Source organism: Eleginops maclovinus, chromosome 5 (assembly GCF_036324505.1).
Source record: "Eleginops maclovinus isolate JMC-PN-2008 ecotype Puerto Natales chromosome 5, JC_Emac_rtc_rv5, whole genome shotgun sequence".
NCBI lineage: Eukaryota > Metazoa > Chordata > Actinopteri > Perciformes > Eleginopidae > Eleginops > Eleginops maclovinus.
This window is the reverse complement of record NC_086353.1, coordinates 13,580,706-13,596,010: the sequence shown is the minus strand read 5'-3', so window position 1 is coordinate 13,596,010 and position 15,305 is coordinate 13,580,706. Positions and strand designations below refer to the sequence as shown.

Below are 15,305 nucleotides of genomic sequence, written 5' to 3'. Positions count from 1 at the left end.
AAACGGGACAGGGAATACATGTTATGGTCTCACAATGAAAACTGTTGATTATTTCACAACTTTTATTTGCCCCGATAACAAAAGTGTCCCCCTGATGGCTGTTGATCTGCCCCTGACTGTATTAATGAAGTGGAAGGCACATGGCGAGGCGATTTTAAAAAAAGACAGAAATGAGGGGTGAATCATCTCGCTTCACCCCGATGCATGTGATACATTGTTTCCACTTGGTGTTGATTTGTCAATGCGCTGTAATTTCTCGCCAACCTAAAAGCCTAACAAGTCTTATTTTATGTAATAAAAAAAAACACAATTGAAAAATGGAAGCAGTATTCACGGACTGTTTATTTTTAAATACCCTATAATCAGAAAACCGCTCATCGTGGCTCGTTGGTCTAGGGGTATGATTCTCGCTTAGGGTGCGAGAGGTCCCGGGTTCAAATCCCGGACGAGCCCACCCCTTTTATTTAGACACAGGCTGAACGTTTCAGTTCAGGTAAAAATTGATTCCGAGGTGAAGTCGTGGTAGCAGTTGCAGTTAAAAATATGAGAGAGTGCGAAGATAACATACATACACAGTATGTCTATAAATCTATATAGATCCTTTCTTCCTGCAGTGGTCAAGCTGTAAAACCACCACGTACCCTGGGAGACCACTCCACACACACTTATAGACTGGAATACCCCTGATATGCAATAACAGTGTCTGTTAATATAACACTTGGTACAATATACCCTCCTGCAGTTCAGGTTTGTGATTTTTTTTGTTTCTCTTTATTTCCAATTGGCATACTGTATCAGCTACCTCTTTCCCCGGGCGCTGCATAATAGCTGCCCACTGCTCCTAGTACTAGGATGGGTTAAATGCAGAAGACCAATTTCACTGTGTGTGCTCTGCTGTGTGCATGTATGTGACAATAAAGAGGGTTTCATCCTCCGATTCTAAAAAAATCTATGTGATCAACTATACTACTACTTTTTTACCATGTTATACTTATCTGCTATTTTTACTTTTTTTTTTTTTACTGATTGTGTTCTCTTAAAAATAACGTGTACATATTTTGTCCTTTTCTATTCTCCTCACTTTATCTGCACTGTTATCTTCTGTTGTAATCATGTAAATGTCCCGTTGCGGGGAAAAAAAAGGAATACTGACTCTGATTATCTGATTATTATATCCCAAATATAGCTACATAATGCAAAAACAAAGTTAACATATGATTATTAATTGCTCATATATCCTGTTGCTTTTAGTGAGATACTGATGAAATAAACTAAATAATTGCAGTATGACCTCCTGTATGATTATGACAAGCAATTTGAGTCATATCATGCTGTTAATTCACAGCCACAAAACAAACACTAACTATATATTTTTTAAATAATTATTAAATGTCCTTGCAACATATTACCACTTACAAGAGACTACAACTAGTAACCTTGATAAAGATTTAAATATTGATAATACATCAAATTAACGATATTAATCATTTGTTATTATTTTAATAATAGTCTTCATGTGATAATGTGTGAGTGTGTCCTTAAGTGTGCATACAATAATAACGTTTTACTATCTCTTGTAATAACATATAATTATGTGAAACTATGAAAAAGAGGACATTTGAGAAGCTATAGTAACAACATTTAAAATGTTTTGCTTAATAAGTCATTGAAATGAAAAAAAAACTTCAGTCAATCAACTGCCACCTCAATCATCTGTTCCAGCAAAAAAATAGACTAACAAAATGTAAGACACAGCACTCCATTCGGCAAATATTATCAATTATTTTATTAAGTGGTATGAATATTCTGTCTTAAAATAAATGCAAAATTGCAGATAGACCTGTACAGTTATATGTTCACAGTTTTAACATGTTCCCTTTGAATTGCCAACATTTAGATTAAAAGAGATAGGGTTTATAATAGACAGAACATTATAGAAATGTGTAATATCCATTATTATGAGAGTATCAAAATCATGCTTAATAAAAACCTTTAATTGCCCTTTCAGTCTAATAATCAATTATAAAATATATATATATATATATTACAACATATATTTTCAGAAATACAAAACATTTACAAGCAAAAATTGCAAAAATATCCAGGGACAAAAAGCAGATCTGTTGAGCCACTACATTCGGTATATGTGTTTGGGTGAATGTTTGTTTCTGTGTGAATTAATTAAAGGATCACACCTTCTTATGGCATTAACTGATAAGATAATGATTAACAAAGACACCTGATGTTTCTGATCAAACTGACCAGCAGATAAATGAATAGAAAAACTGATGTGATAAGAAAATGTTTGGCTTTGGGAATGATTTATATATATACATATATATAAAGTGCACATTGGAAACATGTACAAAGATGCTATGAACAAAACGATTTTCTTGTCCAGAAGCCATGAAAGAAGAAATGTGTGCTCTAAAACTGTGAGGATGGTAAAACAAATATAAGGTAGTAGAAGAATATATCTTATGACCTGTTAGGAAAACATATTGTTAAATGCCATAATCTTTAAAATGACATATCTTGTGAGGCAGGCTCGAATAAAAGTCATCTGCTCCTGAAAACACACAAATTAAAAGAGCAAATTTCCCTGCTTTGCACTTTGTATTTTTCCGATATAAACGTGTCATATAATAAAAAGAAAAAGGCTACCATTGTGTCAAAAACCAAACATAGTTCATATAGATACATAAACTTGATATAAGACATTTCATTGCTTCTACCCTTAAACCAACTCAGTGGTGTCTTTTCCTCACAAACACAATAATGCCCCTGTGCAGCAACTTTCACATTTCTGAATGAAAACTTAAAAACACTTTGAAACTCCAATAATGAACAACCAGTCCCTCCCTTATTTTCCAACCCAAATACCGACAGCACACCAGAACCAGGCTGCTTTTATTAAGTGCATGTTTTCTTGCTGTGTGTGCCGTTAAAACGTGTGCATGTATGTACAAGGAAAAGCAAGCAATAGCTACCTGTTTGTTTATTTAAAGTCACTTCATGATGTAAGCTTGTAGAGGCAGATGAGGTGTGTGGTGCTTTAATGTGACGGTCCATGAAGGAGGAGTTAGCATTAGCATTATGTCACAGGTAACAGCTTTGAAGAAAGAAAGAAAGCTGAAGTATGTATGACAAAATGCAGGTGTGATATGATACATTCTGAATAGTTTCACATTATATTGGCCTAGCTAGCAAAAAACGTATGTGTGTACAATCTTTACTTTAATATATGCAAAGAAATGTGAGCTGATGTATAAAGTAGCATGCAGTGTCTAAAACGGAGCGAGTGTTGATGCAGTTATGTTTTGCAGCCACAAGAGGGCGCTGCTCTCAGGCCAGCCGAGATGCTGCTCCCTCTATTTTAAAGAGTGTCTGGACCTTCCACAGCTGATCAGAGATCTGGTTTCTTTCAAGATGTCAAAATAAGCTGCTGATAAATCTGCAAACAGGATTGTGTGACGGATACATGATTAATAGGCTGACCCCTAGCTAAATTTCAGGCTACTGAGTTGAAAGGCTCCTAATTTGCACCCTTTAGGAACATTTCCCCACTCCCTGGAGTCCAACATATAAGGCAAACTCTTTAAAAATCCCCCCATAAATCACAGTGGTACAGTCCAACGTTAAAACCAGCACCAATGTTCTTGAAAGCTGCCGGGATTCTGAGTTTTTCACACCAGGAGGTGGCGTTTCTTGTGCAAAGCCAGGTGGTCAGACCGGGAGAAGCTGCGTTCACAGTCGGGGCACTGGAACGGTTTGACTCCTGTGTGTTTGCGGAAGTGTCTCGTCAGCTCGTCTGAACGGGCGAACTTCCACGTGCAGCCTTCCCACATGCACTTGTAGGGTTTCTCACCTGCACATAGGGAAAAAAGATGTTCAGCAAAAATACTTGCCCCTGTAACACTGGGCTTGGATACCCCTGAGCCCCTTTCCCCTCGGAAAAAAGAGTCTATGTTAATACCCTTTCACACAATGTAACTAAAACAATTACCAACCATGTTATTTTACAGGGGTTTTTTGTGCTCTATAATTCTATAGTGAACTAAAAATGTATTTTTTGTCCGGCATTAAAAATGCCCCTCATAAGCTCGCCCCAGCATAGCCCCCCAGTAAAATTGGACTACAACCGTCACTGCCTCTAAAGCATGATATAAGTGTTTTAAAGTGCCGTTTATCTGTGACTCTTACCGGTGTGTGTCCTGCGGTGTGCTTTAAGGTGGGAGCTCTTGGTGTACACTTTGTTGCAGCCGTTGAAGTCACAGCAGTGGATTCGCCTCTTTTTCAGTGTGTCAGGAGACTCGGCAGGGAGAGGATGCTTTGCCCCCGAATGAACTATAACTGATGGGTTGTTACACCTAAGAGATACATAGAGAGTGTTTGTTAGAGGTGCTCCCTTCACATGATTTGACCAGGAGAGGGCGCCGGTGTCATCGTTACCCTTTATCATGTTAACATTTTTCTAAAACAAGGGTAATGTGGTTAAAGCGATTTACCAATGCTAAAATAAATTCTACCAGTAAGGAAGTAAAAAATGATCTGGAATGTGTGTGTGTGTGTGTGTGTGTGTGTGTGTGTGTGTGTGTGTGTGTGTAAGTGGCAGTTGAGATCAGGTGTTGGGTGTTGAAATATGAATCCCTCACAGATCAGTTCTCCATAGAGGAATGTGCAGAAAAAAAACCCTGTGACACACGCACACACGCACGCACGAACACCAAATTTGACCTATGTTCTGCAAACACGAAATACATTAAAATTGTTCATGCTTTTTAAGAGGTGTGAAAAGTTTTGAGATGTGATGACAGATAAAGACACACCCAATTTTTTTCATTAAGGGTCTAATTACTTCCCAAGATTTTGAGGGCAAGGATGGCCTGTTATGGCCACTGCTATGACAACTATAGTGAAGAAAAATACACTCGCACACACACAAACACACAATCAAGAAGCAAGAACTAACTGGCAGCATTCCCTGGCTATTACCTGCGTAACTGACAGGCAATTATTTCTTTGAGGAGAAGCAGTTATTTAACTCTGGGAACCAAAACAGATAACAATGGGAGGTTAGGAGGAAGAAGAGGAGGAAACAGGAAGGAGAAGAGGAACAGGAAGGGATAAGAGGGCAAAAAGCAGTGAGAGAAGCCGAACAATGATCACTAAAAAATACAGGACGTGCAGAGCAAAGGAAGAAGGCAGGGGAAGAGATGGAAGAAGAGGCGGAGGATGAAAAGATCAAGAAGGCTGATATGTGTGGCTGGCTAGAATATGAAAAGCCTGCAGGCGATGTAGAAACCTTGACATTTTTGGTCCTTTTTTCCAAATGTGTGCAAGAGTCACTCACCCGTATTCTTGTGGTATCCTGATGACTGATGGTTTCATCTCATGAGTGAACTCAGAGCGAGGCTCCTTTTTGATTGGCTTGTGCAGGTCATGGCCGTTGCCATTTTGAACTGTGGATATAAAGTGTTGGTCAGTATGGTCGGGGTTTATTCACATTAACATACTCTTCATATTTTATAGGCTACATCCAATTAAGATTTAATCTGCAAAGCCAATCAAATAGTGATTCAAATATGTTAACCTCTGTGAATCTCAGGGAACTTTATCTGACCACAGAAAACAGAACAAAAAAACATGGATTTCCTAAGAAACAGGAATCTGATGAAATAGATTTTCTAAAAACAGAGGAAAGGAAAAACACTTCACAATTTTCAGTAAAATATATGTTCATTTACGGAGAATTTGCTTTGTAATGAAATTAAGGAAACAAAAAGTATAACTTATATTTGATCTTATACATTTAACAAACATTCAGACTTGAAGCAGGATTATTTATTAGTGTGGGTTGGAGGACTTGTAGTTATTCCGACATGTTTTGTAAGTTGCTAATGTTACTTTAAAATACTTTTTTAGACAATGATCGGTTTGAATACCTAAAGTGGAGAAACTGTTTGATGTCTGGGCCGGTTCTGAGGCTTCAGACAGCGTTATCATGATGTCACATTTCACATATCTCCATTATGTCGTGTCAATTTAACTTTTGTGAATAAAACTGAAACTAAATCCATTTGCATTTGTAAGAAAATGTTGGCAACAACTAAAGTATGTTATGTTAATAAAGCTCAAATCAACTGAATTGACATCTTAAATGAAATAAAATAAAATAAAATCAGCTTCACCTGTCTTGTGCTCCCTGCTTCGATGATGGTCGTCGTCACTGGCGACAGGTTGGCTCACCATTATGGACTGATGCAGTTGGAGAGGTGATGGGTAGAGAACGGAGAGAGGCACCATGACCGGGGACACCATGACCCCTGACCCCTGGATGACTCCAGACCCTGAGCTGATCAGAGGACCCATCATGGTGGGGTAAGGAAGGGAGGGGGTGTGGTGCTGGAGAGCGTGGGAGGGTGAGGAGCGCATCTGGGAGTGCGGCGTGGAGCAGCGGGGGGAGGCGCGGCTGGCAGAGCTGTAGGGGGAAGGCGGGGAGCTGTGTGAGGAGGCCGGTGAGCAGGCGGAGGAGCAGGGAGGGGAGGAGGAAGAAGAGGTGGAGGAGGAACGCTTGCTGACGGACAGATCCACGGGTTCCAGCTGGGTGTGTGTGGGGTTGCTGGGGGCGTGGGACTGGTTGAAGATGTGCATGTGTGAAGTGTGGTAGAGGTTGGTAGGATGGGAGAAGATCACTCCGTATTGCTCCTGGGTTTTAACTAACGGAGAGTAGAATGACTGTGAGAGAGAGAAAGAGAAGATGCAGAAGAGGGAAGTAAACAAAAGAACAGTTAAAAACTTCCGCTCTGCGTTAAATAACAGGGAGAACATGTTTCTGCCACACAAACGACTACAGTTAGCCAACAACTTTAAACCCAGCTCTGTTGGGGAGCGGATAACTGTTATACCTCAGTGTGTGTCGGTGTGTGTGTGTGTGTGTGTGTGTGTGTGTGTGTGTGTGTGTGTCCATTAGCCTGCTGCCTGGCTATGCTTGTAGCCATTGTATGCAAATGTCCACTGTACAGCAGCCTGTTTGTCAAGGAAGAGCTGGAATGTGGGAACCAGTATGTCTAGACATAGCAGGAGCGTGTGTGTAGGTCAAAGTTTCTGTATGGCATCAAAAACATGTTTGGGCATGATGTGAGCACCTAAAAACACAAAGCAACATTCACAAAAACACACAAATATGACTTACCGTCTCCATGTCTGCCTTCAGAGGGTAATCATACATCAGCATGGCTGCACAGGCCAGGCTCCTACAAAACAAAACACACACATACAGCCGTCAATACATAAGAACTCATTTACGCTCTTATTGATCATATTGGTTTACTTTGATGTCTTGTATTGTTTAGCACTGAAGACAGTCATAAGCCAACAGTGGTAGCAGTACACTTTACTGAAGCCAAAGAACATACATTTATTTCTTTTATAAATACATTATTACAAACACCAAAAAAACATTGAAACGTTTGAAATAACAGACAAAAGTGCCCTTAACTTGACTATTTTTTTTTAAGTGGTCAAAATCGTAATGGTTGGAAAGCAAACTGGTTTAATAGTTGTTATTGTTTTGCATAATCGTATTATATTTATAAATTTAATATAATAATATGAAAAAGTAATAAAGCTATTAGATAAATGCAGAGCAGTAAAGAGTACAAGATTTCCTTCTGGAAGTACAGAGGCAAGTGGCATAAAACTTAAAATACTGAAGTAAAGAGCCTTTGAGAAGTGATGAAAAGTATATCACCTAAAGTACAGGGAAAGGCTAGACAAGGGTCTGAAGTTAAGTATAGGTGTCTGAAATGTGTGAGCGCTGTCGGCCTCGCTGTAAATCACATCAGTCAATAGCCAAACCTCTTTTTTCTGACCAATTTTACACATGTTCTCCTCCTCTCTACTTTCAGCATTTAAATCCGAAGCTCCTCTTGCTCACTTGTCCATCTGACAACTTTATGATGGGCCATTAATGTGACTAGTAGACACTTCCAGGTGTGATGAGGCTAAATACTGCCAGGTGACAAAGACTAGACAGCAAAAAAACCTCCCAAATTTCAAACACACAACCTTTAAAGGCCTGTCAAAAGCGTGTGAGGTTTCAAAGGTGGTTTCAGTTACCTTGGCTTTGAATGGTCGGGTGCAGCTGCGATGACTTTGGTTTGTTCCTAAATGAGTGTGTTTAGCGTGAGTGTGACTGTATGTGTGTGTTCAGCAGTGCATTGAGACATGACATGAACTGTCAAAGAATTTACCCTGAGGGAGTCTGTGTGCATGTGTGTGTGTGTGTGTGTGTGTGTGTGTGTGTGTGTGTGTGTGTGTGTGTGTGAGTGACCTGATTAAAGTCCACACTCTAGAGACAAGTTAGCCTTTAATTATTAACAAATGGGCAAGAACACAGGCCATTACACCTAAGCATACACACACACACACACACACACACACACACACACACACACACACACACACACACACACACACACACACACACACACACACACACACACACACACACACACACACACAAGCAGACGCACGATTGGACACACACTCAAGATAAGGAACAGACCAATAGTAGAGCAGGAGGCTTTCTTGCTGTTTCAGGAAGGGTGTGAACATGACGACTGAAGCCTCACCCTTTGCCCGTCTCCATCGAAACAAAGAGACGGCAGTCAGGTGGGGCCTGTGTGTGTGTGTGTGTGTGTGTGTGTGTGTGTTCTAATCTGGGTTTTGTATTGTATTGTGGTTCACTGAGAGGTCAAGCTGTTGTTCTATTGTGGTTGTGAATCACACACACTGAGGTGGCATTAAGCACATACAGATAGATCACAAAACAGGAAGAGTTCAAACGAGTGCAGTGTACAGTAAGTACTGGTGAGAAAGTTAGGGTTTGAAACATGGCCATCGAGGAAGTCCCCACACTTGGTATATGTTCATATCTAAATATTTCCCCTGCAGCACATACACGTATTAAAAGGAGTGCTGTAGGAGACACATCTTTGACTCATAACTTTTAAAGAACAAGGACTCACAATATCATAATTGGAAAGCACCAGACTTTATCATCACATCTTCCAGCCCAAGGTTCAACAAGTATAGCTACTAACCATTATTATTTATCAATCTGACGCTAGTTTTTTTATACAAAATGTAAAAAAATACTAAAAGCATAGCTAATTTGGGCAAGATCCCAGTCACAGATGTGTTTTTTAAATCATTGACTGTAACGTCAACCATTGGTATGGGGACGTTTTCTTAAGCCTCGAGTTCGGCTCTTTAAACTTTGGCATATTAGTTTTTGGCATTTGTAACTTTTGGATGGCCTAAACGTTACATAAAAGGAATTTAAATTCATAAATATAGAATTTGCTTTACTTTACTGGACATTTCCCCTTGACTAAATCATAACAAACTCAATTAGTTAAAATGACCATGTTGCTGCAGGGCTGGGCTCAGGAGGGGGATTAACATTTAGGCAATAGGCACACATGTACATATACTTTATGTTCTGGTGCTCAAAAATATCTCCGCAAATATATTTTGGTTCTTTAGCAAACCTCTGCAGCAACACTAATAAATCCTTGAAGGAATACATCAGGAACATACACTTCCTCTCAGAATTCATGCGGCATTCCCTCTCACAGGCCTACTCACATGAAAATATGAATACAATCAGAGACACTAAATATGTTTGCTATTATTCTGAACGAGTTTTGTGACAGTGACAGAGATTTGAGTGTCATGGTAGCAGCAGCAGCAGCAGCAGCGGCAGCAGCAGATAAATCACGTTGTTTTAAACTGCACGGACGTGTATGTGAGATGGTTGGCCATACAGGAATGTGAACAGAGAGAAGACAGTCCTTGTGCATAAAGGGCAAACTTTCCCTCTGGGTACATCATAACGGAATAAAAACAACCAGACACAGAAAGTTTAAACAATCACAGGAAATTAATGTAATTTGGCAATACAGCGAGCCCCTCAGTACTCTTCCATAAACCATCAGGCCTCCAGAGACACATCTGCAGCTGGAGCTTGTTGATTTGTGTATGAATCAGTGATCCAGTTATAATTGTGACGATAAATCCATTAATGGTTTCACAGAAATCCTAACCAGCAGCAACTATTAGGATAATATGTTTGTCATTGTTAAAGCGACACCTTGTTAAAGGTTCTCAATTAGGATGATTTGCTGCTTTTTTATTATGTTGTGCGATGGTCAAAACAGGATATCTGAAGACTTATCAGGGAAATATTATATTGATCGAGAAAATAATCTCCAGATTGATAATAAAAAAATAACCTTTAGTTCGAACACTAGCTGCAATGATACTCTGACAGATTGAGTTTTGTACAAATGGATCTGACAGATGTGTCTCTCCGGCAAATAGAAATAAGACAGATGTTGCACCTCTGCTTCATCAGAGCCTTTCCAGGCACTGTAGCCCCCCCTGATGTGGTGTTAAATCACAGCACACACATAAACTGTGACATGAATGAACCAGCGTGTGCTGCACCTTTTTGGTACATAACCTGGAGTTGTTGAGTGTTTTCTCCCTGTGCGCTTTTTACACGTGGGTGTGTATTTGTGCATGTCAAGTGTGGTCTGCAAATATTGTCCTTTTAGGTCAGTAGAGCTTCTGTGTACTCAACCCCAACCCACTCAGCAAACACTTCCTACAACCCTCTCTCGCTCCCTTTCTGCACCCTTGGATTCACCCTTCAGATCCTTTTCTACACCTCTACTTCGCTCACCCCTCATCCATCACTTTACTACTGTATTTATCTGAACAACACAGAACCCCACACTGTTCTTCTCTCCCTCTCAATGAATTATATAAAACAACATGACTGAAGGGAAAAATATTGTGGCTTGGAGTCCTTGGCTACTGACTCAACCACACACACACACACACACACACACACACACACACATACACACACACACACACACACACACACACACACACACACACACACACACACACACACATACTTATACACGCTCACAGTCACACACAAAGTTTCTGCTAGCTCAACAAAATACACACACTAAATCACTAAAGGACTAAATTATTACAGACACGCACATGTGCTCACACAGACAGAGACACAAATGTGGCTGCACACACACACACACACACACACACACACACACACACACACACACACACACACACACACACACACACACACACACACACACACACCCTCTAATGGCAACAGGCTGGAGATGATGAGATCACCAGAGAGACCAGAAACCTCCAGACAACAGCTTTGTCCAAGAACACGCCGCAGCGTGCGCGCGCACGCACACACACACACACACACACACACACACACACACACACACACACACACACACACACACACACGAACACAGCCTTACATTTCTCACTTCTGAGTTTTTGTCTTGACTTTCTCTACCACCTCTTAACCTTGTGAGTCTCCCTCACATAAGCCCCTTTGTGTCTTACATGACTCCTGCTCTGATCCAAAATTGCACGTTTATAACAGCATCCTAGCGTTAATACACTAAATCACTTCCAGTGTAGAACTTTATGTACATATTGTAGCTTGACTGGCACCTTGTTACTTATTTTCACCTCTCAGGTAATGAGCTTTCCTTAGAATCCCTAACTAAATGACTCATTTTGACGAGCTAATATTCCAGTGTTGAACTTTTCCCTTTTCTGAGCTCACCTCCATTGTAGTTTCGTATAGCTACATGCTCCGTCTGTTGCCTTCACTCAAATGTACTTTTCATTCAAGCCTGACCCCCCTAGTGTACCTCCCTGCTTCCTAATTTCTAACCCCTACTCCTGACTCCCCTGATGATGCCTCACATACTCTGACTTTGACTACTCTCACTTTAAGGGCCCCTGCTAAAGCCCCTTATCCTCTTATTTTTGGCTTCCTATTTCCTCATATGAGCTGCCTAGCCCCCGACTCTCATCCTCTTACCCCCCAACGCACGCACACACAAACGCATGTTAACACACATACACAGGCCCCTCTGCGCTCCTCTCCAGCAGACTGTGGGGCTGCAGGCCTGCAGACCTCGGGGGAAGCCAGAGGGGGCCGTCAGCAGGGGAGAGGAAACAGGATCCATCATCACACACACATCCACACACAAGCAAGCACACATTTAAAGACACAACGGAGTTGACATAAGGCTCAAACATGGATGAAGACACACACACACACACACACACACACACACACACACACACACACACACACACACGCACGCACACACACACACACACACACACACACACACACACACCTCATGTCGTACATGTCAAAGAGAGCAACGTTTTGAAGCTTCCCAGATGACTGAGGACAAAGAGAACGAGAGGTGCTGCCAGAGAGAAAGAGAGGGAGAAGCGGAAGCCCTCAGAGTTTAGTCTGACTGTTATTATTTCCACACTGCGAGATGGGTCAGGGGGTGTAAAGAAGAGAAGGAGGAGGAGAATAGTGAAGCCAAATGGGGGGTGCTGCTGCAGGGGGCCTGCGGTTTCCTGTCTGACACAACCCCCCACCCCCTCCCACATTGCACCTCCCTATCCGAAGAATGAGAGGAGAAAGAGGGGGAATAGAAGGAGAAAAAGGGCAAAGAAAACAGTAACTCTGACCAAGCTATGTCAAAATGGAAGTGGAAAGAACAAGGCAGAGACAGAAATAAGGAAGAAAACTAAGTGGGTTTCGACCAAAATATGACAAAACTTCAATGAACCTCAAACATGAGGAGGGGGAAACAGCCACACAGTCACAGTGGCTCAATCCAGTGGTTTAAAAGCGGTAACAGACACACTGCACAAGTGTGTGTCTGGGCTATGACATGACTTTGAATGTGCGTGCACGTGCTGGCAGGCATGTGAAGTTGTGTAAGGAGTTACAGCTTTTTACCTTTATGGGTGTCTGTTGACCATGGTGTCCTTTATTCTCTTAACTTCTAACTTCAACTAAGCAGCATCCAGGAGCTTAATGTTTAGCCCTAACGTTCCCTAGGACATGCCCTTTGAGCAGTTCGTGTCTCTGTGTGTGTGTGTGTGTGTGTGTGTGTGTGTGTGTGTGTGTGTGTGTGTGTGTGTGTGTGTGTGTGTGTGTGTGTGTACACTCTTGCATTTTGTTCCATCAGATAACATCAGCATGTTGATTCAGGAAGAAAAGGTGTAGTGTGTGGGTGGAGTATGAATCTAATTAGGAACAAATAAAACGCCTTTAAAGTTAATATAAAGATGGGTGAACTGATCTTCACTTCAAACTTTTCCACAGCAATTGAAGAGTGTAAAGTAGGACAAAGAGGCAGAGAGAGAGGTCGCCCTCATTCCACCCGTCCACCCCCCACATCCCTCTCTCCTCCCTTCTTTCTCCCTCTCTCTCTCTCACTCCGGGCTCTAAACAGGATAAGGGCTTCATATGCCAAGTGGAATGTGTGACGCAAGCCTCAGCCTTGAAACAAAGCACAGGAAACAGGGAGAGACAGAGACGGAGAAACACAGAGACAGAAAGAGAGAGAGAGAGAGAGAGAGAGAGAGAGAGAGAGAGAGAGAGAGAGAGAGAGAGAGAGAGAGATGTGTATTACAAATAGTTGTAGTGAAACCAGAGGTTAAACAAAAAAGCTCAGGTGTTTGACTGACTGTTAAACACACACACACACACACACACACACACACACACACACACACACACACACACACACACACACACACACACACACACACACACACACACACACACCTGTCACACATGCTCCTCTCTGTCTGCTCTGACACCACACAGGAGGATATCTACAACACTGCTTGAGCATCAGATTAAAACTTTACTGAAGGCCTGTCAATTACAACTATAACTGAATCAATAAATTGCTCAATGAGTTCAATGACAGAAAACTAGCAACAGTTTGGACATTCAAATGTTGAATCTAGCAAAAATGGTAAATAATCACTGAGACCAGCCTCTCAAAAGTTACATGTTGCTGCATTTGTGTGTTTTGTAGCCTATACTTAAGCTGAGTATCTATTGATCTTATTACAAATAAGACACTCGAAGGTGCTACATTGGGTGTTCATGAATGAATCTTCACTTGTGGTATATCTTTAACTAAACAATGAATGGAAAAACAGATGCCAACTGAGCTCTAACTGATCACACTGTTTTTTAATCTAAAACTCTAAACCTAAAACATTTGAAAACAGATCAAAAGCACACATGTTGAGCACACGAGATGTTTATAACAATGAAAATGAGTAACCAACTTCACAGAAAGAGACGCACCACTATGAGTCTCCCTAACATGCCTGTAAACGGCACTATAGGCTATAAATAGCATAGTCGATCTCCTGTCGAGTTACATGAGTTACCAGCCACTGTTGAGCTCATTAGCAGCCGGACCAACACTTATTTGATAAAGCTCTCGCTTATTTTTACACAATTAAATATGAGCGAAGATGTATGATTAAAACAACTATATTTTGTAAAGTAACTAGTGAAGCTAATAAACTAGACGTTAACAGCTTGGTCTCATAAAAAAAAAACTTTAAAAAAACACTAACTTTATGGACTTCTTTCCCATAGTAAAGTCCGCTTTAATACAACACATATAACCTTTAATAAGACCACACAGCAATTACAGGCTTTAACACAGAACATCCGATAGGAAATAACAACAGCTTGCCGGGAAATGAGTAACTTTAGGAAGATCACGCTGTCAAACTTACTTCTCAGTTGGAGTATTACAAGTCTTATCCAGGAGGAGAAAAGAAAATGTCTCACAGTCTGCCTCGCTGAGCAAAAGGCTCTCAGTTAGTCAACTCCGGTGAAAAACTGACGCAGGCAACGATCAGCCCTCCGCTGTCACTGTAATCAGAAAAACAAGACGAGTCCACTGATCGATGGATCCACAAAACTTCCCGAAATTATGAAACTCCCTCCTTCTTTCGGTGTGTCGTTCAGAAACTGCTGCTGTCACATGATCCGGTCTGTCTGTTCTCCATGGGGTCGGGCCGTTGGGCGGGACCGGGGCGGGGTGGTCCAGTTCGTGTGTGTGTCTGAGTGGGTGTGTGTTTGTCTGTGTGTGTTGCAATTTGGCTTTTCAAGTTTGGAGACAACAGAGGTTGACTCTAGGCTTATAAAATCCTTTACTGAATTGTGGAAATACTCTGTCAGCCTAAGTGTCACTTTAAAGTCCTGCATTCAAAGGTATCAGAGGTGGGAGAAGAACTCAGATCTTGTAGTGAAGTAAAACTAAAGTACCAGACTGTAGGAATACTCTGGTACTTCTACTTAGCCCTTCAATCAA

At 41.2% G+C, this 15,305-nt stretch overlaps 1 protein-coding gene and 1 non-coding gene across 2 annotated transcripts; one reads left to right on the top strand and one right to left on the bottom strand.

Moving 5' to 3' along the window:
- Nucleotides 1-381: 381 nt before the first annotated feature.
- trnap-agg (transfer RNA proline (anticodon AGG)) lies at nt 382-453 on the top strand. The gene has a single exon. It is a non-coding gene; the product is annotated as a tRNA-Pro (tRNA).
- A 1,318-nt stretch (nt 454-1,771) lies between these two features.
- Nucleotides 1,772-14,978, bottom strand: klf3 (Kruppel like factor 3 (basic)). Its single transcript, XM_063883890.1, has 6 exons — nt 14,725-14,978; nt 7,196-7,256; nt 6,192-6,738; nt 5,354-5,462; nt 4,204-4,370; nt 1,772-3,868 (listed from the first exon to the last, which is right to left on the bottom strand). The coding sequence occupies exons 2-6, from the start codon at nt 7,235-7,237 to the stop codon at nt 3,687-3,689; spliced, it is 1,047 nt and encodes a 348-aa protein (XP_063739960.1). The 5' UTR covers nt 7,238-7,256; nt 14,725-14,978; the 3' UTR covers nt 1,772-3,686.
- Nucleotides 14,979-15,305: the final 327 nt, after the last annotated feature.